General features: G+C 35.1%; 1 protein-coding gene across 1 annotated transcript in view; it reads left to right on the forward strand.

The window, feature by feature from the left end:
* ERBB4 (erb-b2 receptor tyrosine kinase 4) overlaps window positions 1-23,160 on the forward strand; it is a 1,231,960-nt gene extending 1,208,800 nt beyond the window's left edge. The window contains exons 28-30 of the mRNA XM_082396354.1: window positions 10,809-10,856; window positions 11,660-11,957; window positions 14,804-23,160. Of these exons, the coding sequence (XP_082252480.1) occupies window positions 10,809-10,856; window positions 11,660-11,957; window positions 14,804-15,249 (792 nt within the window). The 3' untranslated portion in view covers window positions 15,250-23,160. The remainder of the gene's footprint in view (window positions 1-10,808; window positions 10,857-11,659; window positions 11,958-14,803) is intronic.
* Window positions 23,161-26,338: the final 3,178 nt, after the last annotated feature.

Here is a 26,338-nt window from a genome sequence, read left to right on the forward strand (position 1 = left end):
TAAATATCTTTTCCATCTAACCATCCTTTGATTCAATATACTTTTATGAAATATTCACCATGTCCATGTCCCTGGCCTGTGCTAGGTATCAAGGATATAATGGTAAATTTAAGTAAGTCCTCTTCTAAACAGGCTCACAGTCTAAGAAGACATACCAATGAAGTAAATAAACAATTATAATACAGTTGCTAAATTATTCATATGGGGCACAGAATAGGTTCTGGATGATATTTTTGAATCAACAATTAAATGTAATCAGGGCAATGATAACATTCCATGGAATTAATATGTAATCAAGGCAAAAAAGCTAGAAAGAGCATTGAGGAAACAGCTGGAGCCTGGGCAGAGACTGGAGGTGACAAAGGTAATGGACCATGAGAGGAACTGCCAGTACTTTGTTTGACTGGAGGCATAGGAGGAGAGAGCAGAGAGGTGCAGCTGGAGAAATTGGCAGGAACCATAGCTACCAAAAGCCTTCAATGCCACAAGAAATTGAGACTTGTTTTAACTTGAGGCAAGAAGGGGTCTTGTAGGTTTTTAAGCAGGGGGATGAAATGTGAATATTAGATTGGAGTAAAAGGAAAGACAAAATCAAGGAGATCAACTAGAAAACTATTACAGTAGTCTAGTCAAGAAATTAGGTCATCATTAAGTTCATCACGTGTGCTGTGCCTGTTTTCCCTAGAGAGTCCTGGTATACATCTATTATCCTGGCTTAATTATTAATAGCACTTTCTTTTATCCTCAAAATCTCCATTTAGAATGATAAATTATATGGCACCTTAAAACCACAACTAAAATAGTATCAGTGAGGATGGAGAGAATGGTTGGATTCTTGAGGTATTAAGATGTTTAAATGGGTAGACTTTGGATACTTAGGAAGAGTGAGATAGAGGTGAAGTCAAAGATGACACTGAGATATTTAACTTACACAAGTAGATAAGCTGTTGATACCATTCACCAAGCAAGAAAGATAAGAGAATTCCATTTAGTGTCAGGAGAGGAGATGTTCATTTCAGTTTTGAAAATGTGACTTTTGAAAAACCATGGAACATTCCAGTGGAGATGTCAGGTCAGCAGTTAATTATGTGAGTACACGTCGGTACTCAATAGTTCAGTGTTACTTGAGGTGGGGCTGTTATGATCTACTACCACCAATTTGAGAACATTCCCCCAAATTAATCAGACTACATGGATGCCCTCTGGCCTAACTCCAGCCCAGTCCCTGAGGAGAGGATAAGGCTGTAGATAAGAGAGGAGGTTTCGGCATGTAAGTTACTGACTCAGAATGTTACATCTTCCATAGGAGGATGTTATGGTCCCATTTCCTATAGAACCAGGACAAGAATCAGTGGGCTCTGGAGTCTGTTAGGGAGGAGTAAAAACTCATGGGCTTGAAATTGAAAAGGAAATGTAGAAATCAGACTTCACTGCTCTAGAGTTTCACCTGGCTTGCCCCTGACTAAGCTATGCAGACATAATCTAAGGATACCAAGCAGATTGATTTTTGTTTCATAGTAAACCATAAAAATATTTTTCTAATTGGGCCTATTGACGTTTGCTTGTTAGTAACTAGCTGTGTGACCTTGAGGAAAGTCGCTTGCCATCTCTATTACCATAGCTGAAAATAGGGAGAAAGCGATTGGGTGATCTCTGGCATCCATGTCAGATTTAAATTAGACTGTCTAGTTTCTGGTCTATTATATTTATTTGCCTTCTTCATATTTTTTATTAAACTCTTAGCCATTTTAGAACTTGAAAGGAAACTATTATGACCATGGTTCTGGCTAATCTAGGTTGACTTTGGCAGCAAACGGTTTAAATAGGAAACTAAGAAGTACTGGTCAATTTTTATTTTAGGAAATTCCAAAGTGGTTCACAAATAGATGCAGGAATTCTTTATATAATTTTCTTCTTCCTTTTTATATGCAGCAAAGTCAAATATGGGGGATTTTTGAAAATGGTAAAAACTCCTTAGACTATGGGCAACAAGTAGCTCTCGGGGAGAGGTTTCTTCTCTTGGGGTACTGCCTTTAATCTGATATTCATTTTGGCTCAGATCAATTGTAAATAGCAGCCAGCTTCTGTGAAATGTAACTGGTGTTTGCTCTGGGCTGATGGGAGAGCCATGTGCTGTTTGCTCTGTTAGTAGCTGTACCCAAGTATGCACAGTACATTATTCAGATCAGCTTGCACAAACCAGATGTCCTAATTCCAGGTGGACTGTTAGAAATCTTTTTATGTACGGCAACAGCTGTGCCACCTGCTAGCTTAAAGAGCAGTAGTTGGACAAATCAACCATTGTAACAAATTCACTTTTTATCTGGTGAACAGTTTGCATAAACTAGCATAACTGAAGATATTTCCAACCTAATCCACACTGAAATGATAGGAACACTGAAAGTGTTATCTGTATTTTGGTAAATTGTTTGCTTGTTACCAACACCTATCATTTAAGACACTGAATAAAATCTACATACCAAAATTAGATTTATAAAATTTGCAGTTCTATTTTCTGTATTATTTGTTCTCCATCTCCTAACACACAAACTATGCCCTTCATATTTTTTACATTCTCACACACAGATTGCTCTAAATACTGTCATTGTTATTTTGAATGTATAATAAAACTTCCAGAGTTTGGATTATTGCTAAAGAGGAGGTTGAAATATAAAGTATTTCACTGTTGCTTATTATTTGCAAGTAAATAGAATAACTCCGAATAACCACTAAACAAACATTTCCAAGTAGAACTTTTGTAAATGGTTTTTCAGTGAACATGATTCATTTGCTGATAAATAATATCCACATGTGAAAAACAGTGGAAACAAAGCAAAAACAAGCCCACAAATGGGCTAACAACCTGTAAAATAAAATGTGTTAGTTTGAATGAGTTAAATAAAACTTTGTTATCTTGTTTTAAGCTATTAATTTTCTTAATGTGTATATGAATACATATATACACACGTGCACATGTGTGCAGAAACACACACACACAAACACAAACACACAAATTGTGATTTAAGTCTTTACTAATAGTAAAGGGAACCTATTATACCCAGGCCAAGACTTAGCATTTCAAATCCTAAAGTAATGGCATTCATGACATTCAGAGTGTCTATAATTTTTTTTGTTTGTTTGTTTGTTTTCATTTTGCCCTGTAGATCAGCAGTCCCCAACCTTTTCGGCACCAGGGACCGGTTTTGTGGAAGATAATTTTTCCACGGACCGGGTACGGGGGCGATGGTTTAGGCGGTAATGCGAGCCACGGGGAACCATGGGGAGAGGCAGATGAAGCTTCACTCACTCGCCCGCCGCTGTGCGGGCCTGGTTTTCTCCTCCTGCTGTGCGGGCCTGGTTTCTAACAGGCCACAGACCGGTACCGGTCCGCGGCCCGGGGGCTGAGGACCCCGGCTATAGATTACTTAAATTTTTAAACTATTTCTGTATTTCCCATACATTATCTAATTATACAGATAGAGATAAATACTATGAAAGTGAAAATATGTCAACTGACAATAAGCATATGTATAATTACTGGCTTTTACAGCTAGAATGTTTAAGTAATATTTTCTCTCTACATGGAAGGTAATCTGTTTTGTAAATAAAGTATCATTTTAATCAACACTGCTTTTAATCAAATGATATAAGGACAGCTTTTATTTATATTACTTAATATTAGGGTATCCCTTGTGTCTAATAAACCTATAGCCTATTCAATAAGAAAAAAATGATGTATATATTTGTCATAACCAAAGCTGCATTAAATTCACTTTAAGAATATATCAGTATATATTTCAACTGTAAATAAATGCCATCATGGTTTAAGGCAAATGCTTTTGGCTATATTGAGGAAAATATTTTTTTCTGAAAAACATCAAATTTACCTCCAAAGCTCTAAAACTGACTTTTTATCATTTATTAATGCCAATTTGAGTCTGTAAGTATAATGGGATGTACATTAAAGGGAGACTCAGGGAATCTTGTTTGTAGTACTGTCGCTAACTAGTTGTATGATTTGAAAAATTAACCTAACCTCTTAGAGCATCAGTGTATCCATCAGTAAAATGGAAAATTTAAATTATAAGACTTCAATTCAAAATTTTATCTTCATTAGTCACATCCAAATGTGGTCTTGCCTCCCAAGAGCATAATCATATATTGCATATAGTCTAAGATACTTCATAGATACTCCATTTAGAGAAAAGGGAAAAAAGAAAAAAATAATTAATATACTTTAAAAAGGTTGATGTGAGAAAAGTTTATAAGATGCCTTTGCTTTAATGCTAATCACATTTTACAATATTTAGCAATCAATGGTATGGGCTTCATGCAGAATATTCATTTTACATACATATAATTTGATAGTTGGAAGGGATCTTTCCCATTACCTGTTTTATAGCCCCATTCTTCTTTTCAGAGCTAAATAAACTGAGGTTTCAAGAGATTAAGGAATTTGTTAAAAGTCACATGGTTTAATGACAAAAAGTTCAAGAATGTAACCCTAGAGGTAGAAGGACCTCATGTGGCCGCTTGCTCCATGTCTATGGTATTTTCGTCTTCAAAAGTTGCCTGACCTCAATGCATTTTTCATGTACTAAGAAGTCTTCACTAAATAATCCTCATGATATTGGGATAAAAAACAATCAAGCACAGAGACAGATAACTTTTGGATGTACTTGAAGAATTAGAGTACCTAAGAATTTGGACATAGTAAAGGCTTAATGATTTCATTTAGACTCAAACAGAGATAGTGCAATTGAACTAGATGTTCTCAAGGATGAGTTTAAAAATTAGGAAAAATAGCTGTATACTCTGTAACTGAAAGGAACTGTTGAAATATCTTTAAGGAACCCCCTAGAAGTTCTCCTTTTTAGATTTCTAGCTACATATGTCAACTAGTAGCTAAGTGATAATTAGAAAAAGGTTCAGATATTACAACATGCTTGTGAAATGTAAACAAAATAAAGAGGCAAAAGAAATGCAAAAGAAAGTTGCCAGAACTAAAAACAAAAATACATTTAGAATTTGCACCCAGGATGAAGAGATATAAATTCTACATGATTACTAATCTCAAGAAAGGTGACAGAATTCTTACTGCTTATCTTGAATGAAGCTAAGGAACGTTGGCACTAATGTAAAATCACATTTCTTTATATCCTTTCTTTTTTGACTGTGCTAATAATGTTCTTCAACTTCATCATGTAATATGAACATACTTAAAACCGAAAGGTATGAAGTGAGGAATTTTCAGCTCCCATTTTGTTGACTCATCTAGCCATGAATATTTTAAGAAGGAATATCTTCTTGTTCTACTAATATTTGGAAAGGCTATAGGAATTGCTGCCTGGGGTTACAATAGCTTACTTACCCTTAGTGGAGCAAGAAGAGGAATTTATTGACTAAGCCCTGAACTAGGAACAATAAATCCGTAAGCAAGAGTGCTGTCATGGAAAATCTTTGTGCTCTCCCATTATGTGAAACCATCTCCTCCTGCTTCAGGGTTGGTTTTTGCTCTTGCCCAGGTAAGTTATATATCTATCTATACATATATGTGTATATATATATTCTTCCCTAACAGTCCTTTCTTGTTGATCTAAAACTATAGTGTGTGTGTATGTGTGTGTGTATATATATATATATATATATATATATATATATATATGTATATCTTCTATTAGCACTTAACATTCTACTTTTAGTTCCTTTTCTGTTTAAGTCCTTGTAGTAAATTAAAATGCAAGTAAGATGAGAGGGGCAACATTGTAAGGCATTTTCAGTATTTTATAGCTAAGGCTAGTTAATTTTTCAAATTTCTCCTTCAGATCCGTTTTTCATAAGAAAGAGAAACCATGAAATCTTATTTGAGAGAAGAGTTGAGGCATTATGCAGGGGCAGAGGGAGGGCAAACAGAAAATAGAAATGCTAAAGTCAAAATCTACATGTGACGTAATTAAAAGATGTAGGATTCAGAGAGCCGCCAGTGGCTGTGTGTGTACATGGGAAGGACTTTTAACTTCCTTGAGGCTCAGTTTTCTTATCTGCAAAATGGGAGTCATAATTTTTAATAATCATATTTACCTTGAAAGGTCATATGAATAAATAAAACCTAAAATATTCTAGTCTGTGGCATATGGTAGGTATACAATACATGTTGGTTTCCCTTGCTATTTCTCAATTTTCCTAAGAGAAGTAATATATTCATCTGTGAAACAGAGTAGACTTTATAATTAAGTTCTAGGGTTAGTGAAAAGTGAACAAAGAATGAAAGCACGAGTTAATACTCCTTCAGGTGGAGCATGGGTCATTATTATTAATTTACTTATTTATTATAATTTTATATCATTATAATATATTTTGATTTGTTATTATATCATCATTATTAACTTTTGTGTCTGTGTGTAGAGTAAAAACAAAGTTTTTTTTAAAGTAGCATCTCACGTAATCAAACTAAATAAATAAATGAGTACATTAATAAATAAACACATATCTAAAGAGACAAAAGGCGTTTTGTGTAACATATGTGTTCACACATATGCACGTGTGTGTGTGTGAGCCAGCTGCCTAGGTGCAATAGGCTTCCCCAGTTCTTACTGGTTTGGGGAATATGAACACATTTTGCTTGTTTTCTTCTGGTTGCCTTATGAAAAATGAAGATTCAAAATCCAGATGTCTCAGACGCTGGTATATTGAACTTAGTTGTAAAAAAGATATAGAGTTATAACCATACATCAGGAATTGTACATAACGAAAAAAAACAAAAAACAAAATTTATCTATCTGCTACCTGACCTGTGAAATGTGAAAATGCCCATCAGGGTGTTAAGGATATATTCCAAGGAGGACAAAAACTTGAGAACCTTTAATAATTACTATGTGGAAGTGTCTAGGTAATACATTAGTGCTGGTGGATTAGCACCATCTTATAGAGACACATGCCATTTTAGTTAAAAGGATTTAGAGTGATTCTTGGCCCTAGAAACTTTAATCCTATAGTTAATATTACGAGTAACAATTATCTGAAGATTAAAAACAACTCTCTCTCATTAAGCACATGTTTAATTTAGGTAGAAGTTAGGCATTAAGCATGAATTTTTGTTTGTTTCCTAAGAAGAGACATTTGTATAATATTTTTAAAAATATCACAGGACACAGTTCATCTAGTTAACAATTTAAAATGTCCCAGGAATAATATAAAATAAATACGTTTTAATTACAACAATAAATATGAGAAATGCAGTACATGTAGAAAGACAAAGGTTCAAATCTTTATCATTCAACTGAAAAGTAAATTTTAGGACATGATGTATCCAAAAGTGCACTTAATACTGTATTTGATATATTTGTTGACATTTGCCTTCTCTATAACCCCTGGCATTTGGGTCCAAGTTAATCATACAGTGTCCCGGTGATTGTGGCCACAAATTAAACTTGACTCTCTTCATCACCCTGACATGTTTCCCCACCAGGAGCAAGCTCCAGATCACCTGCCAGTTTATAGCCCACATCTTTCTATCTTTGTCCTGCTGACAGTAAATCCCCTCACCAGTTAATTGAACAGATGTACCCAGTGCTGCTTCCTGAAGATCGTCAAAGCTGGGCTTTGACGGACAGCAGAAAGTGGCACAATAAAAAAAAAAAAACGAAAGCCTTTTAACTGAGAGCACTACTTTGTTCTGCTTAGAACGTTAAGGTCACTGCAGCTCATTCTGATTGTGGGGATCTTAATTTTTACTCAACCAATTTACTTGCAGCTGTCATTCTTTCCAATATTAAAAGTTCAGCTTTTCAAGCGTGGGGAACTGGGGGATGGTTGTGTGGGGAATGAGAAGAGCTTGTTACAACCTAAAAACAGCAAAAACAAGTAAAATCTGGCTTGGCTCTCAAGTACAAAAAGTTATTTTCAAAGCCTATAAATTATGACATAGTGATTAACATGTAATTTAAATATATTTAAACAACAATTATATCACATTTCCAGCCCAGCTAATTGGCCTCACAGATGTTCCCTTGTAGCTGCATTGCCCTTCCAGGGAGATATGAATGAGGTGCTTTTTATCATGGAAAACAGAAAAAAAGCAAATGGAAAAAATGGAAACAGAAACATAAAAAGCAGCCAGTAACCTTAAAAACAATGAATGCTAAGGGAATTTTGTTTAGCTTTTTTTCCATTTTAATGCTGAAAACTAGAAAAAGCATGAAGACAGTCCTATTACTGTGATGGTCTCTGGCAGTGTGTCTAGATACAGAGTTGGCAGGTTGCTGACTGAAAGACTTGTCAAAGCAAGGACAGCAGATCCATTCTAATAAAGCATGGCTGCACTTCGTGTCTTGGAACAGACTAACTGCAAGAGATCTAGTTATTTTTAATACAACACCTTTACAACTGAAGGCGGTCTAGCCCAGATAATGAATATAGATAATAAAGTATTTCCTGATGAAGAATGACTTGTGAGTTATTCTTTTGATCATTTATCTCTCAAGTTTTATAAAATGTTAAATGTGCAGCAGGCAGTGCTGTTTCCTCAGCCGTGATTCTAATCGAACATTACCCAGTATAGCAACTCGTGCAAAAGAAGAGGTCAAAGGAACACTGGGGATTATGAATATATTGGAATACCTTGCCTTTTAATATCTAATCAGGAAGTTGAAATAAATTCACTCCAGCCTCACCTTACTCTTACCTTTTCTTCTAATAATCTCAGGTAATGTTTGATAGTACAATGTAAATTACAAAAGGCCACTGGACACACCTCTCCTAGTGTACCATGGTATCTCCAACATCTACCCTAATTCCTGTGCTTTCACTGTAGCAATTTCATAAATATTTGCTAAATGCTTGCCAAATAATCCAGGTTTAATGACAGGGCAAGGCCAAGGTTGTAATATGATAAAGTTCCAGCAGGCAGGTGTCATATTTTTGTACCAGCCCTCTATTTTACATATCACTGGACTATACGGAAAATTTATTTCTCAAATTTTATGAACAAATGAATTTTATTTTGTGACACTCTAAAAGGTAGCAAAATGTACCTATATTTAAGGTGCTATGGAAAACAAGTAGGCATTTAAAAATGCTTCTTTGATGAGAAGCCTTGGCAATTTGATTGCTTGACTTTAAACATTTGACTTAGCAGGTGTGAACATTTAAATTTCACATATTCTCTACATTTGTATAATAGTGCAGAGCTTAAAAAGTTCATCTATATATAATATCGTACTTTATCTTCATTAAGAATAAGAGAGGCCAAGGATGAAAATGAGGGTCTGAGATATTTCACGATTGACCTCATCACTTGTAATTGGGACTGGAGCTTGGAGCTTCTAACATACCATACAACAATCTGTCTATTGTACAAAAGCACCTCCTATGCAGTACATATTAAATATATCTAACTTTCCATGTCATAGTCTTCAATGTGTTGTTAGTTATGTTATTAGAGAAGAAGAGAGATAAATATTTTCTATGCCATCATGTAAGTGACTCAGTTATGGGCAGAGTTTAAATGTAAATTCAGTGTAGGGGTTCAGAGCTTGTCCCTTGATTCGTCCAGCAGGCTAAGTTAATTAAGGAAAACTATATTATCTAGTTGTTATTAATTTGTATTAAACAGTTAATCTCCATGGGACCATGTTCTTAGATTAGTCTATGAATCTCTAAATTATAAAAACGTTGATCTGGAATAAGATTTAGCTCTGTTTCATAGATGTTTCAAGATGTTGTCTTTGAGGTTTATTTTAGTCATCTCTGTTCGGTTAAATCCAGAAGGTAGAGAATGCAAAGTTCATAAAATCAACTGTTTTTATTTGCATTATTCATTATTTCCAGTGCTAAGAAAAGTGCCTGGTGCATACATAGACCATGGTTTCTCAAGAAATGTGTTTAATAAATGATTGATATTATATATATATATATATATATATATATATATATATATATATATATATATATATATATATATAATTTTTAGCTAGGACACAGAGGTGGTGTTCATACATCCCCTGTACTTACCATAAGGAATGTTGTCCTTAATATTTTATCATATTTTTATATTGACTTTTATTTAACCCATAGGCTAGAGTTTTAAGCCATAATACTATGTCTTTTTTTTTAAATTGCAATCTAATTTCAACTGATTCTAAATACATAAAATTAATGTATGCAAAGCATGTTTCCAGTAAAGAAAACGATTTTCCAAGATTTTCTGCTTTTTCTTCACTTAAAAAAAAAAGGACTGATGAGAAAATATTATGTACCTTTTTATAGAAGAGGCTAAGAAGTTGACCCTTTGCTGAAATGGTGAAAAATAAATGTAACTTGATAGCAAAAATTATTCCAGGCAAGTTGAAGTCCACCTCTATCTCCTTTTAGATAAGTTTCTTCTTATGAGAGGAAAGTTAATGCTGTGATATGTGGCCATTCCAGTCATTTAACGTGTAACAAAGGAAAGGGCTCCTCATTTACAACTCAAGTTAATTTACTGCTTTTCCCTTTCTTCCAGGGTTAATCAGAAGAATATTTATTGTCAACTTAATTTTTAATCCATTTAAAATTTTACTTTTTCTATATAATTCTTCTTTACAGGGATTGAATTAAAATATTCAATATCCTCAGAAAATATAAATTTGCTTGTCGTCAGAGTGCATAAAATTTTACTGTTTAGCAAACGTCACTGTTGTGCATGTTTTCCCCTTTGGTTCATACAACTCATGTGGCTTTTCTTTTCTTTTCTGTTCTCTTTTTTTTTTTTTTTTTTCATTCATGTTACCTCTTATTACATCCATCATTCCATTTTTCTTTCCTATTAGAGTGAAATTGGACACAGCCCTCCTCCTGCCTACACCCCCATGTCAGGAGTAAGTATTTCACAATCAACCTTCATCTTTTAGGATTTTTGGTCTTTGCTTATCATGTTTCCTCTCTTGCCTCACCATAATTTCCTCATTTTTGCCTTTGCCAACAGTGAGTTAATAATTTACTGTAGATTGTGTAGCTGCCTATGTAGATATGTTTTATCTCAGTAGATAATCCAGAGTTGAGATATCATGCATCAACAGTAGCTTTTGATTTTTATCTGAAGAATTTACCTGGGCTCATACATCATGCTTCTGGGTAAAGAGGTTATCTTTACTTCCACGATTATAGGTCTTGGGCTAAAAAGTCAGAATCTCAGTGATGATTCTCTAGTTAGATACTAGAGACTCAGAGTCACAGTAACCACAGACTAGAAGGCCATAAGGAAACATCACCATTCAAACTGCATCACTGTGCTTCTGTTCTTAATGACAACTGCCTATAGTTAATGACATTGCCATTTGTCTTGAAGATTCACTTTGAATTTTTACATTAAAAATAGGCAGTTGTGGGAAAGGAACATGAAATACTTTTTATTAGAGCATGTGTTAGGTGGTTAGTAAAATTAAAATATATATTTCCAAAATGTTTTCCCACAATTGATTTATTTTATAAGAAAAATTGGAATTTTAGGTGTTTCTAGTCTAATTCAAACTCATTGACTATTGGGGGAAAAACTCAATTAAGAAACTCTGACTTTTCTCTGAAAGACAAACTTCCATATTCTTTTGGTTATTAACATCCATATTTTTGACAGCTATTCCTAACAATACCTTTGGTCCAAATGTGTTTCTACTATTGACAGAACCAGTTTGTGTACCGAGATGGGGGTTTTGCTACAGAACAAGGAGTGCCCATGCCCTATAGGGCCACCACCAGCACGATCCCAGAAGCCCCAGTTGCTCAGGGGGCTACCGCCGAGATTTTTGATGACTCCTGCTGTAACGGCACCTTACGCAAGTCCGTGGCACCCCACGTCCAAGAGGACAGCAGCACCCAGAGGTACAGCGCTGACCCCACAGTGTTCGCCCCAGAACGGAGCCCACGAGGAGAGCTGGATGAAGAAGGTTACATGACCCCTATGCGAGACAAACCCAAACAAGGTACAAGCAGAATGTTCAGAAATGATTGCCACTCGACATTTGTCTCTATCAAAATAAGCAAAGTTCGGAAGGGAAGTTGCCAAACTATCTGCCTATGTAAAATTTGTGATCCACAAAAGGCTTAGGCTGCTGCTATTCCTAGTAGGCTTTCTGAATCAAAAGCGTCCACATCATCTAGGGGCTTTTTTAGAAACCAGAATCTCAGGCCCCACTTGAATAGGAATCTGCATTTTAACAAGATCCCCAGGTGATTTTTATGCATAATCAAGCTTAAAAAGCACTGATCTAAACATATCTTTATTGGAATATTTGAATGAGGTAGCATATCACAAGATTTCAGAACCCTTGCTCCATTGGACTTATTGTGGAGATCATAAAGACTGATGTTGTTGGTAAAAATGTCCAAAGCTTTCAATGGCACCAATAAAAGACTTGATTGATGCATTAAAATGGTGTCATTTAAATGACCTAGTTTATTATAAGAAATTATGACATCTTGTATGATACATTTCAAAAATTAAAGTTCTGACCCTGCATATACTTATATGTATACCATCACATCTTGAAAATATTCATAGTTTGTGCCTTTACAAAGAACAGAAATAACTTTACAAAGTTAGTAGTAGAAATGTTAAACACCCAAATCAGATAACATTTCAATTTTGAGAAAGCCTCTTTCCTTTTATGTTAACAGCATCAGAAAAAGAAGATGGATGATTGTTATTAAAAACTGGTGACTGTTTCTTAGAGTCTTCAGTGTCACAGTAAACTGTATTTTAAGACTCTGTATAAAGGCCCATTGTCTCACTTAATATGCAGTTATATTCACTTTTATAGTATGCAATTAAGGGATGCCTAAATACATATTGTCAATAACCTATTAAAATATATCCACCTCTATGTGTATGAAAGTATTACTGTAACGAAGAATTGGATGTTGACAGTAGCCCAATAGTGACACAAATGTAGGTTTTGAGAAGATTTGACAGATGCCCCCAAAGTGAAATGCTCTCTGGGAAGACTCTCAACTCAACCATAAAATTATTCCTATCTACAGAACTACATGGCTATACAAATTTGCATCAGGACAATAGATAAGCAGATTGCTTTGAGAAAAGGTAACTTGAACCTTGTAAGAGAAAGGCAAGTCAGTCTGTGTAGACTCACTGTAGACCATCCCCAGATTTTATCTCTGAGTACTAAGAGACCCACATTTATGTAGAACTCTAGCCCAGTTCTCAGAGAGTAGAGAATTTTAGTATAGACATTCCTATACTTTCAATTAAGAAGTTTCAGGACTCTGATAAGAAAAATCCAATTCTGACTCCCTTATAGGTATTTTTCATATATTTTTCTTAAAATGACAGTAGCTTTGAGAACCATTCAAATTAAAACTCATGATGAAGTGTAAAGTTCAGCCTACTCCTGTAGGGGAAATAGTGAAAACAGTGCAGTAGAACAAGATTATTCAACAGGAGTTAGGGAATTTGAATTCTAGTTCAACACAAATTATATCCTTCATACATCATTTAATCTCAATTTTCTGTCTATAATGCTGGAAGAATACACCTTGCACTTCCTTTTACACAGGATTGTAAAAAGGGATGAAATAATAGTGCCTTGTAAATTATTGAACTGTAATCTGTGTATATGATGGTGGAATATTCATTACCGTCTTTTAACTTGCACATGATGCTAAATAGTTAACTATATCCAGTAGGCCTATATCCAGGAAAAAATAACCCTGGGTTGATGAGATTTTTCTCTCTACATGTCGGGTTTAGTATAGGGGATAGAAAGTTTGTTTCAGAATGATAGCATCTCAACAAACAGTTATGCCCTCTCCCTACCCCAACACCAAAGTAGGAATAGCTAAAGTGTCATTTTTGTGCATATATTTAAAAAGAGGGTCTACTATATATGTGTATATATGTCTATATATATTCTATACTATAAACATAGGAATAGAATTAAACATGAGGAGAGCAGCATTAATTAGCAGTATTTTTTAAAATTCTAGCCCAGTACCTATTCTAGCCCAATACCTATTTATTAGACTGAATCATACAAAATAGCTGCTATATGACGGGTTTCAACCTACAAAATAGCAATTTCATATGATTCAAACTAATAGTTTGCTATTTTATGATTATGATTAGCCATTGGAAATAAATGTTACAATTATATTTATAGTTAAGCATACGTTTTGTCAAGCAAGTCAATATAGAGGCATGTTAGATGTCTATATGATTTGATTAGTTGAGTCTTTTCCTTAGATGTTTTCTTTCCTGTGTGTAAATCTTTCTGAGGGAACATCTGTAATCAAATCCTTGTTACCTATGCAGACATTCTAAGCAAATTATGTAGACTAAAAAATACTTTTATTTCACTTCATCCATTTATCTTGACATAGAGCTAATCTGTAGACATTTTGATCTTCCAATATTCTTTAAAAATTCTCATTTCTCCATATTTAAAGGCTACTTAACCTTGATAGGTTGTCTTATCTTCCAACATAAATTACCAACTCGTAGAAAATAGAAGCATTTAAACAACTGGCCCCATAAGTAGGAGAGACAAATGCAAGCAGAAGGAAAGAAGAACAATCTAGGGGACAGGGACTCTGGCCCTGGCCTTGTTGGTGCCTTGTTTTGTCACTAACATTTTTTGCCCACTTACTCCTCTTTCACATGATAGTAGTAATCAACAAAACATTTTTTTGTGAAAATTCCTGAAATATGTGGCTTTATTGTCCTGGAAAAAGAAGCTAACCATTCTGTATAACCGCGGTCTGATTAACATTTTCCAGAAAGTAGATGTTAACTGATACTTTTGTATTACATTAGAATACCTGAACCCTGTGGAGGAGAACCCTTTTGTCTCTCGGAGGAAAAATGGAGACCTTCAAGCTTTGGATAATCCCGAATATCACAGTGCTTCCCATGGTCCACCCAAGGCAGAGGATGAGTACGTGAATGAGCCACTGTACCTCAACACCTTTGCCAACGCCTTGGGGAACGCTGAATACCTGAAGAACAACGTACTGTCTGTGCCAGAGAAGGCCAAGAAAGCATTCGACAACCCTGACTACTGGAACCACAGCCTGCCACCCCGGAGCACCCTTCAGCACCCAGACTACCTGCAGGAGTACAGCACAAAATATTTTTATAAACAAAATGGACGGATCCGGCCTATTGTGGCAGAGAATCCTGAATACCTCTCTGAGTTCTCGCTGAAGCCAGGCACTGTGCTGCCTCCTCCGCCCTACAGACACCGGAATACTGTGGTGTAAGCTCAGCAGTGGTTTTCAGGTGGAGAGAGAGACGCCCGCTCCAATTTCCCCACCGCCTCTCTTTCTCTTGTGGTCTTCCCTCTACTCTCAAGGCCAGTAGTTTTGACACTTCCCAGTGGAAGATATCAAGATTCAATGATAGTTATGTGCTTATCTAACTTGAACATTAGAAGGAAGGACTGAAAGAGAAAGACAGGAGGAACCACACTGTTTCTTCATTTCTCTGCATGGGTTGGTCAGGAGACTGGAACAGCTAGAGAAGGACCAGCAAATATGAGGCAATACTGCCTGCTGTCAAACTAGTTCCCAACTTTTTTTTACGTTTTTTTCTTTGCCTCCTTTCCTTCCTTCCTTCCTTCCTTCCTTCCTTCCTTCCTTCCTGTATTTCAATGCACATGCTTGAAAGACCCAAGCTGCAGGAATCGATGTGTACATTTCCAGCATCCCTGGAAATCCTAATGATGTTTCCAGAAGAACAAAACGATAACCTTTTTTATAATGTATGATAGTAACTAAGATTGAAAATCCAATCTCTTTCTCAGACAGTTTCAATCTTGACAAGCAAGAATGGCCAACTCAGCTTTCATAAGTTTTGAATCTTCATCAAAGTTATAACTAGTAATTATATTTGGAGAGCTTTTTTGTTTTTTTCATTTTGTTTTGCTTTGATCTGTCTCTTCATATTACTTTCTCCCCTCTTTTTAGCTTTAATTTATAATTGCAAACATTTTTACATCAAACCTTCTTAGGTGTTGCTATAAATTGAAAGAATTGTAAAAAGAAATATTTTAATATGGTGAAATGGCCACTATTTTAAATATGCAGTCTTTAAAATTAGAAGGGGAGGCCAAGATATCAGTCAAATGTAACATCAAATCTTACTTTTGTGTTTTACACTATTGACTATGTACCCCCCCACAATCTTTTACATTCTTCAACATTTTCTTCCCCTCTGTGAATGACAGTACTTGATAGGCAGTTGGTAATGTTAAGAGTAGAAGGGAAACTAAGAGACAGTTCTGTGTGGTTCATGAAAACTACTGACACTTTCAAGGGTGGTCCAATGGGGAATCCATTGAACTGGAAGAAACACACTGGATTGGGTATGTCTACTTGGCAGATACTCAGAAATGTAGTTTGCACTTAAGCTATAATTTTATTTGTTCTCTTTCTGAACTCCATTTTGGATTTTGAATGAAGCAATATGGAAGCAACCAGCAAAATAATTCATTTAAGTACATTTTTTTTTAAAAAAAGAGCTAAGATAAAGAAAGACTGTGGAAATGCCAAACCAAGCAAATTAGGACTTTGGAACACTTTGGGATTATGGTGAGAGGGTCAGCACATGATCAACATGTGATATCACATTTCCTAAACAAGGAAAGTTGTCCAGTTTGTATACTCCACTTGAAGGAATGCAAGTAAGGATTGGCTTGAATTCCATGGAATTTCTAGTATGAGACTCTATTTATATTAAGAAGTGGAAGGTAACTCTTTGCACATAAATTGGTATAATAAAAAGAAATACAAACATTCACTGCTTATAAATAGGTCCTTGGGTCAAAAGTTGTAAATAAATGTGAAAAAACTTCTCATGTAATTATTTTAATATCCAACATACTACTCTTTTGATACTTTATATACTAACTCTTTTTCTTCAAACACAGCATCCTAGTTCTAGAGCCACCTTTCTTGTGTATCATTTTAAAGACTACCTACTGAGTTAAGATAAGCAATGGGAACAAATTGTAGGAATGAGTTTTCAGGAAAAGGGGGCCTCAGGTCAGTAATTAGAAAAATTGGATAGAAATCTCTCTCTTTTAGGAAAATCTGGCCTAATTCATTTGGAATTTTTAAAAAATATTTCTTTCCAATGTTAAAGTATTGGGATCAAATTTGAATGTATAACCTAATTGAAAGCAACTAGACTAAAAATCTCTATTGGCAAAGAGGAGAGTTTAGAAAACAGGATGAAAAGAAATCAAGGTTTCTGCCTATTTTGAAAAGTAGATCTATCTATCCATTCAGCTCCCTTATTTTTTCAACTCATATTTATTTATAGTCTACTAAAAGCACTGTGTTAGGTGGGGAACACCCAGATAAATGCAATACTATCCCTAACTTTAAAATTTTACAATCCAGATTTATTTGGCATGACATTTAATTTTTTTATATAATTCAAGGAATACAATTGCATGGACTATTTTTATGAATAGTCATATAAAATCAACTCTTTGTTAAAAGATCTCCTGTGAACTCATGTGGGACATGAGTGAAACACCCTACAAGTTCCTGAAGTTAGCAAATAGGATAGTTTCAGTGTTACCATTCAAACACAAACTGTTCTAGAAGGATATTGTATCACTGGCTAATTGTCCTATATGGATTCTAACTTAACCATTAAATCAACAATAGATGTTGGTCTTTGGCCAGGAACATTGGAGAAATTGGGATTGGTTTCTTCCTGAGTTATGAAAAGTGAGGGAAGCTTAAAGGCTGAGGTTGAGCAAGGGAGGGGTTTGTGAGAGCTCTTCCAGTGAAATTCAAACATGAACTTCCCAGGGTTGAAGACACAGAATGATTCAGGAGCCACAGCCTAATAGCTCAGAGCTCTTTCACCCAGTCAGAGGAGTATCCAGGAAAAGGGGTCCTCACATCAGTGTTTATGAAAGTTTAGATATAAACCTCTCTTTCTAAATAAATCTGTACCAATTCATCACTGACAGCATCCTTGTTGGATACTAGAACTTGAATTTTTTTCCTGATTTACAATATTCATATGGTTTCTATGGGGATATGAAAAGCAGAATCACTTATATTGAAGAAGGAAAGAAAAATAATTATTTTACTGTTAAGGTAATAGAAATGTATTCAGTGAAGGTAGTGTCTCCGTCATCCTAGGAACATAAGACCCTTACACATCAGGTACTAATAACTGGAGATAGATGCAAGTATAATCCAAAATGACCCAAAATGCTTCACAAGAACTTTATTGTTCCTTTTGAATGATTTCTGTAGCACATACTTGATTTCAGTTGTTTTAGGGTTTCTCTTTTGATGTATTTTTGTCCCCCTAGGAAAACATATTTCAGAGTGTATAAGGGGGAGCAAAAAAAAGTTTCATTTGTTCCAAAGAATAACTTATTCAACTCAGTAGAGTGAAATTTAAAATGCCAATTAAAACCTGTGAAGTGAATCAGAATATCAGATTATCGTAGGCTAGTTATATCAGTGCAAATATGCAGAACCAATTAAGTAAATTTGCAGAAAATTAATAGTCAAATTACACAGACTGTATTTTTTAAATCACCAAATCTTGTAGCTTATACCTATCTTGGGGAATCTTATTTCCAGGTAAGAAAAACTGTATAATTAAATGGTTGTTTAGGGCAGTGGTTCTTAGGCAGGTGAGAAAAGAAGCTTTCTAAACCAAGGTAGACCCAGAACCGCAAAGCATCCTGAACCACAAAGAGATGCTTGAACTACAAGTAGAAATTGATTTTCCAAGTATTAGTGGCACAGGTTAGGATGAGAGTTTTTCTCGGGTAATATTCTTGAAATGGAATGAAAAACAATGCAAAACTCAAATCATATTAAAATGTATAAACTAAAAATTTGAGATTGTTTTCTTAGTAGATCAGGAAGAATGAATATTTGTAGCTGGAGAGGAGAAATAGTGTTCTTCTAAGTGTATAATATATGTGTTAATACCTTGTAAAATCAGGACTTGGCATGAAGATCATGTATATTTCCAATGCCTAGGGCAAACCAGTAGGACTGTGAGGTGCTGTCCCTACATGAAGTTGAAAGGGTTATCAACATGCTTTTTGAAGTGTCAAAAATTTAAAAAAAGGAAATTGGTTAAGCCCGACAGGGAAGGATGTAAATACAAGTTTTTCTAGAGCTATCTAAACTTTATTTCAAAACTTGAATTATTCATCCATCTATAAATGTTGGTTATTTAACTAGTATATGTAGTTCATAAGGTAATAGAAAAAGTGATTTTGAAAGCATGTATATATCTGGACAGAACCATGATAATGCTGTAAGATGTAGATTTAGTTAGGTTAACAGATGTTAAATGATTTTAATACTATTAAATAAATCAAACTAGAAAACTAACCACAAAATATAATGTAGCAAAATAAAATGCAGGATATGAAAATGTAGGATGGATTTTGCATAGTAAAAAATGTTTGCCATTTAAAATTGTTATTTGTTAGGTTGAGCTGAAAGTGGGCGTATAAAAAGCAGGTTCCACTTATGAAAACTTGCTTTAAAGCATTACAATTATTTTTTTCTCATTCTCTTATTCCTTTACCATTTGTAAAATATATTACGTGTAAAGAGGAATTTTTCAAATTTGTTTTGCAAATACCACCTTGTAGAGTTTAACAGGCAAATATGTTACAGATGACTTTAAGTAAGAGGTTTCAAAATGAAATGAAGGAAATATAAATGTTCTATTACCTTATGCAGAGACAAAAAAATGAGTGGTGTCATTTAGTAAACAAACAAAATGCATTTAATTTGTGACATATCCTTTCTTTTTTCTATGATACCCTCCCATCTCCAAAAAGAACCCAAGGAATTAATTAACAATATTCTGAGAAATAAATGCTAAAGCAAGCGTTTCAAACTGCTGTATTTCCATTGTTCTGGACAATAGTTGATAGCCAGATGATTTTTAATAGGGCAAATGAGAAAGCCAGGTGGATAAGCTTCTAGTTGTTGAAAAGCCAGAAAACTAAATCTACTGTATATCCTATGGGCAGAGAACTCTGCTGGGCCTCTCTTTATGCATATGGTCTTTGAAGGACAGCCTGGTACCCATGCAGACACCTAAAGGCAGACTTGTATCTGCTGATTGCCATTTGCTTAAGAACGAATAAGAGTGTACAGATGTAGACTGGGCATCATTTTAAAATAACACTATCAGTAGAGACCTTGATATTACTGATATTACAAAGGGGCCAGCTTTTATACTTCTGGGTAGAATTAATACAATTTTTCTAATACCAGAGAGCCTTTACAAAAGTAGTTCTTTCCACAATTGCAAACATTAAGCTGTTGTGGGCACGGTGTTGGATCAGGAGTCCTTCAGTTTATGTGGACACATGGCTCTAGCACCATGGGCTACTTGTTCTTTTCATTAAACAAAAGTCTCTATAAAATAAAATTTTCAGACACTCGGTTCAAGCCCCACTGATTTTGTAAAGGTGCAAAAATGTAGGATGTGTCACTTTTGCAGACCCCTGTCTCACCTCTTCACAGCCAGGTGATCTTTTGGGCAGAAGAAATGCTTCTCTAGTCATGAGCTGAAAAGACTCTTAAGTCCCAGTTTCATGGAGGTTTTCACATGCTTCCCCTGGAAAATACTCCCTGACAGTCAGCTTTGCAAGTAAGTGATTATCTTGTTAGGAATCACAGAAACAATTCATTTCTCTCTGGACCCTAAGGAAAATGCTGCCCTTACTTCTTTTACCATTGGCACAACTACTCCATTTTCCTTACTTTTCTGCCACCCTAGTTCAAAGCGGCCCTCTTGATGCTGTGCCTGTCTTAAGCCATAGTGGAACTCTGAGGTCCCACACGCTGCTTTGTAAAACATTGATTTAGCCTCTGCCCTCAAATGTCTGACTTTTCCATAAAAGATAGTAGCAATTTGGACATTGTTTAAATTATTTCTCAAATAAATGACCGCACAGAGCATACTTTATGATGTTAAAATTATGCTTTTCCATGAAGATCGATTCTCTTACTGTGTCCTTCTCTGTAGGAATTTGAGTCGAGTCAGCCCTGTGATGAATCTTGAAACTCACATATGTGCACATACCCTTGGTAGGTTTTAGATTTAATCTTTTCATGAAAACTTTACATTATAATAAGTTATTTTTGCCAGCAAATTAACTTATTTACTTTATTTATCTTACTTTGCTCCTGATTGCAAATATTTTACAGCTGCTGTATATATATTTTGTTTTTTTGATAAATGAAGAGTCTTATTATCATAAAGGTAAAGGCTATTCAGCTCTGAGAACCACCTGTAGCTCTTTACTGGATCATTCATCCCTCTGACAAATGTATAATGAGTGCAGTTTCACTGAAATGAAAATCCATGTTGTCTAATAGGTTGCCATTTTTTCTCTACTTTTGCTTTTTAAGGATATTTGTCTTTCAATGCTCTAAGTGTTTTACCCATGTCACAATAAGTGGTTATATTTGTACAAATATAAGAAAACAAAGTTTCATACCTGTAGGCAATAGTCTAACTTGTCCAAACCACTTTGCCTTTACTGCTATTTTTATCCCTGATGTGTAGCTGTTTCCCCCAGGCCTGTAGCTGTTATGAAGGAAAGCAAATCATACCTCCTAAGTATTGACATAACCTGATTCTTGAGTACCATTTCCAGATTTTTCAGTTAGTGGGGAGGGTGTACCTTTTTCCTAATGTGAGAGTCATTTTCCTGTATATTTCTGGATCTCTCAGGGGCTGGGAGGGGGGCGTGAGGGGGCTACACCATAGTACTCCAAGAATCCTTTGGGATTACTCCAGTAATCAACTATGAAAGTTATTTTCTAAGTGTAGATATGTAAGCTGTTCTTTTAAAGTAAGGTACTTTGGAATATTGTAGCATAAATTGGTACTGCTGTTAAATGGGTCGATTATTAAACTGAACAGCTGTGCAAGGGCAGCTAACTTTGAATGCACACCTCACTGGCTGGTGTGTCTACATCTCCTGTCGTGAGCACCAGGGACTTGCATTGCTGCAGGTCAAAACTGCATTTTCACACGACATGACTAGGTGTTCATCTTTCCTGAGCACCATTATAACAAGATCAAATGAAAATGAGATCGATCTGCAAGACAATTCAGAGCACAAAATGTCACGTGAAATCATCTCTTAAACGCTCATCTCATATACGCATCAAAGTAGTTGACTAGTTGACGAAGATCAGTTCAGGTGACAAAGGGAGACACTTTACCAAAAAGGCAGAGGCTTAAGGTATTATATACATTTGTATTCATTTCCTCATGTTCTTAACTTGTAAAGAGAAAACAAGCCCTCTCTCTTCTGAAGTATCTTCAAAGGACAGGGGTGCAAAAATACCTAGCTGGTAAGCCATTGATGTTTCATTTAAATCCCAGTGTTCAAAGTTAGCTGCCTTTTTGAAATAAACAAACAAAAAATACTACTGTATGTTTGAAAATGTGAATAGTATTTTTATAGCTTGTTAAAGACATGGCTAGTTGCATTTGTAAATAGGGATAATGTTGCTCTGATTTTCTTCTGTGGACATCTTCATTTGGAACATAATTGTCTTCAGGGTTAATTTGTATATAAGTAATTGGCTTGTGATTGTTTCTTTTGGGTTGGAAGTTATCATTTTGACATTACTTGTGATTCTGTGTTCAGCACTATGGTGATGTGTTCAACCTCTGCACTCGCTTACACAATAGGATATGCCAATTGTGTGTGGTGTAATGTTATTTTGATTTTTTTCTATTTTATCTATGAAGGATTATGCACTTAACACATACTAACTTTTTTAATGTTAGGTATATTTTTAGTATAATTTCCCTTATTCTTTCTTCCCCTCCAACCCTTCACTCCATTCTCCTTCCCTTCTCCCGTTTTCTGTTGTCATTTGAGAATGAGGGACAAACAGTATTTTAAATTTCTGTAATTAGGCTTTTCTGTTAGTTCTCAAGGATCCTCTCTTGGCTCTTGGGAAAGAATTGTACCTGTACAAGGCAATTATAGAATGCGACCTGCTTTTCCTCATTCCACACTGATCATCCCAGCTGAACAATTTGAAAACTGTTCTGCCTTTTTGTTACATGAATCTGTCAGAAATATATTTTTAATTTAATATAAATGAAATTCAATAAAATATGAAACAAATGTTCTCTTCTGTGTCAGAAATTTGTCATAGGAAAAACCAATTGGGGAAGAAGAAGATTTGTTCTAGATTTAATAATCTGAAGATGTGAAAATGGGCTTATTTTTGTCCATGTTTATGAATCTCATTCATTATTCTTCAGAACCCTTTGGTTGTTTGGAATGTAATACATTCCATATGTTTTTAGCGTCTAGCACAAAAGCCTATTGATGTGTGAAGACTCACTCATCTGTGCAGACTATGCTTAATTCACTGTGGTTGGTTTGTTGCTTTGGGATTAAAAAAGTTTTTGAAATATTTGGTAAATTGTATCCAAATAACATTAATATTTTTATGATTTTTTTTCTTTCTGCCCTCATTTCAGTTTATAAAAATGGTGCTGGCAAATCTTTTGTTATAAAGAATATCAAATGCTAGTACCGTGGTTGAAGTAAGGGAGAGAGAATGGGACCATAAAAAGTCAATCAACTCACGTGACTTGGGACAAGCCCACGGTAAGGTGGGAGAGTGTTACAGACATATTGGTGATGTGAGCAAGATCCTCTCCCAACATGTTTTTTATTCTAATTTTTCTATTTTAAATATTGTTTCTTACTCCTTCATACTTCCAAAGTGTAAGAACTTTAAGGTTCCAGTAACTTCTCATTCAACACCCTATTACTCTTTCAAGCTATTTTAGTCATTTGAATACATATGATGTCAACTAAATCGGTGCACAAAAATATATATATTTTCAATGTAATATATTGGAGTAAGTTCTCTTAAATTCGTTCAGTTATAGGTCTTTAAAGATCCCGTTGATTGGACCTCCTGCTATTTGCATGAAAATGCACACATTCTCTCCCTTGAATATTTTGACCTATTTATTTGAGATCATTGTCATTTTATTGTGTTCAGGGTGAGATACATCAAGGCTGAATGCATTTTAACCCACTGATAGGCTGAGGAAGAGGGAAAAACAACTTGTGTTTCTATTGCTTTACTACCTTAAAATGTACAGTTGACATTTCCAGTGGCACCATGTGAGTTCATTCATAGTAGTTGTGATACCTACTAATTGAATAGTGCTTGACCATGTATAAACTTATTCTGCGTATGTTGGTTTTTGGCTCACTACACTATTTTGAGATAAGTATTATTGAAATAGCCCCAGCCACGCAGATAAGGAAAATAAGACTAAAATAACAAATCTAGAGTCATGCGACAAGTACTAAATGGTGGTACTCACCCTCAAAGCTGCGTCTTCTGATTTAAGTATCTTTCTTTACTACACTTAGGTAAACACTACACTTTCTCCTCCTGCTGCAGAGGAATCTCATTCTGATTGGAAAATAATTTACGTTGACAAATTGTCTCTATTCAAGACCACCAGTGGTCTTCATTAGTCCTTTGATAACTGCCCTGAAAATTTCACTCGGCCTCCTACCCGGGAGCAAGTCATCTATGATGGAGAATCAGGTTCCTTTCACTCAAGAGAGATAAATGCAACATAATCACAAGTAAAAGGATTAAAAAAAAAAAATGACCACGTGGGAAGCCTACTGGTAGTGTCCCCTTTTTCAGGGTCTTATAAATCTGCTCGGTAAAGGCACCACTAGTCCCCCCACATATATCAGAGAATATGGCATATAACTATCCCTAGCTCTAGCAATGTTATTACATACAATAATGTTTCTAGAAATAAAACCTCACATGAAACACCTAATTTATAAATAAGTTGGTAAATGTTCTAGGGTTTACTACATGCTAAATGGCCACTGGAAACAACTTCTGTAATACAGCATAGAATCTGATCCTGAACCTATGTCAAAACTTCAATTAGGGAATTCCCTGGTGGTCCAGTGGTTAGGACGCAGCGCTTCCACTGCCGGAGCCCCGGGTTCCATCCCTGGTCGGGGAACTAAGATCCTGCAAGCCACGCAATGTGGAAAAAAAGAATTCAATTAAAATGATGATGGTAAGACGAAAAATACCATGGAGAAGTTGTGATGTATTTAAGGGAGTAACCGGTTAGAAGCTAAAATAAATGTCAAAATTCAGACCAGCTATTTTCTACGGCTTTACACTCCAAGATTCCTCAATTCACAATTGTTTAGCTTTATAAGCCCTGTAGGAATATATCTATCTATATTTATCTATTTATCGATATCTATATATATATTTATATATATAAATACGTATACATATGGAGAGAGAGCATATTAAACAAAATGTTTAAAGATATATTTATACATTGCAAAATTTCATACAGAACCTCTATTTTCAAGCACTTTCATCACAAGCCCCAAGATGTATATCATAGAACAAGTTACACTCATAAAACTGTAAACTGAGCAGGTACATAGTTGGTTAATTGTGTTTCCCTGCACAGTATTATTAAGCTGCAATATGAACCATAGGGAGCAAAGCCACTAGACAACCATCTTAAGATTAGAAACAGAAGACTGTCACCCAGATAGCAATTTTTAAAGCTATAAACAGAACAATTCACCACAAGATAGCAATCAGGAGACTGTAAACCAAATAGTACACACGGGACATGTGAATATTGAAATACCTGCTCTTGCAAGTTACCCATAGATTCTTAAAAGAGAAATACCCATCTTGCGAACCTGTTTCTACTTACTTATATTTCGAAGATAAGTAGAATGTTCTACAAAATGATATAAATCCAAGGTTTTCTGCCTCTTTTAGAAACAAAGAAAAACAAAAATTCCAAGCTTTAAAAACACATTCTATTAACTGCCCACCAATTCCTATTGCAAGAGGCGCATACATATTGTAAAATATCCTGAGGATAAAGCCTTAATATTTCATTCTAGTTATCTTGAACGTCCTCTTATATCGTCTTCTTCCATGTATTATGGGGACTTATTCAATCATCTTGCCTTTACTCTGTAAAGTTATTATATTTATGTGGATTTCCAGCCATACAACAACAACATTAAAATAATAATAGGCTTTGATTGAAGGCCTGACATATGCCTGGCCCTCTGTTAAGGACTTTGTGCTCATTGTCTCATTTAACGTTCACTACAAACTTACAAGTTATTATTATTTTCCCCTTTTCATAAATGAGGAAAGTAAAATTTTAGTAAGGTTAAAAAGCTTTCCCAAGGCTGCACAAAAAGTGGCCATTGCTGGGACATAAACCCACTTGACATCAAAATACCTTATCCCTCAT

This window comes from Balaenoptera borealis (assembly GCF_965194805.1).
Source record: "Balaenoptera borealis genome assembly, chromosome: 6".
Lineage (NCBI taxonomy): Eukaryota > Metazoa > Chordata > Mammalia > Artiodactyla > Balaenopteridae > Balaenoptera > Balaenoptera borealis.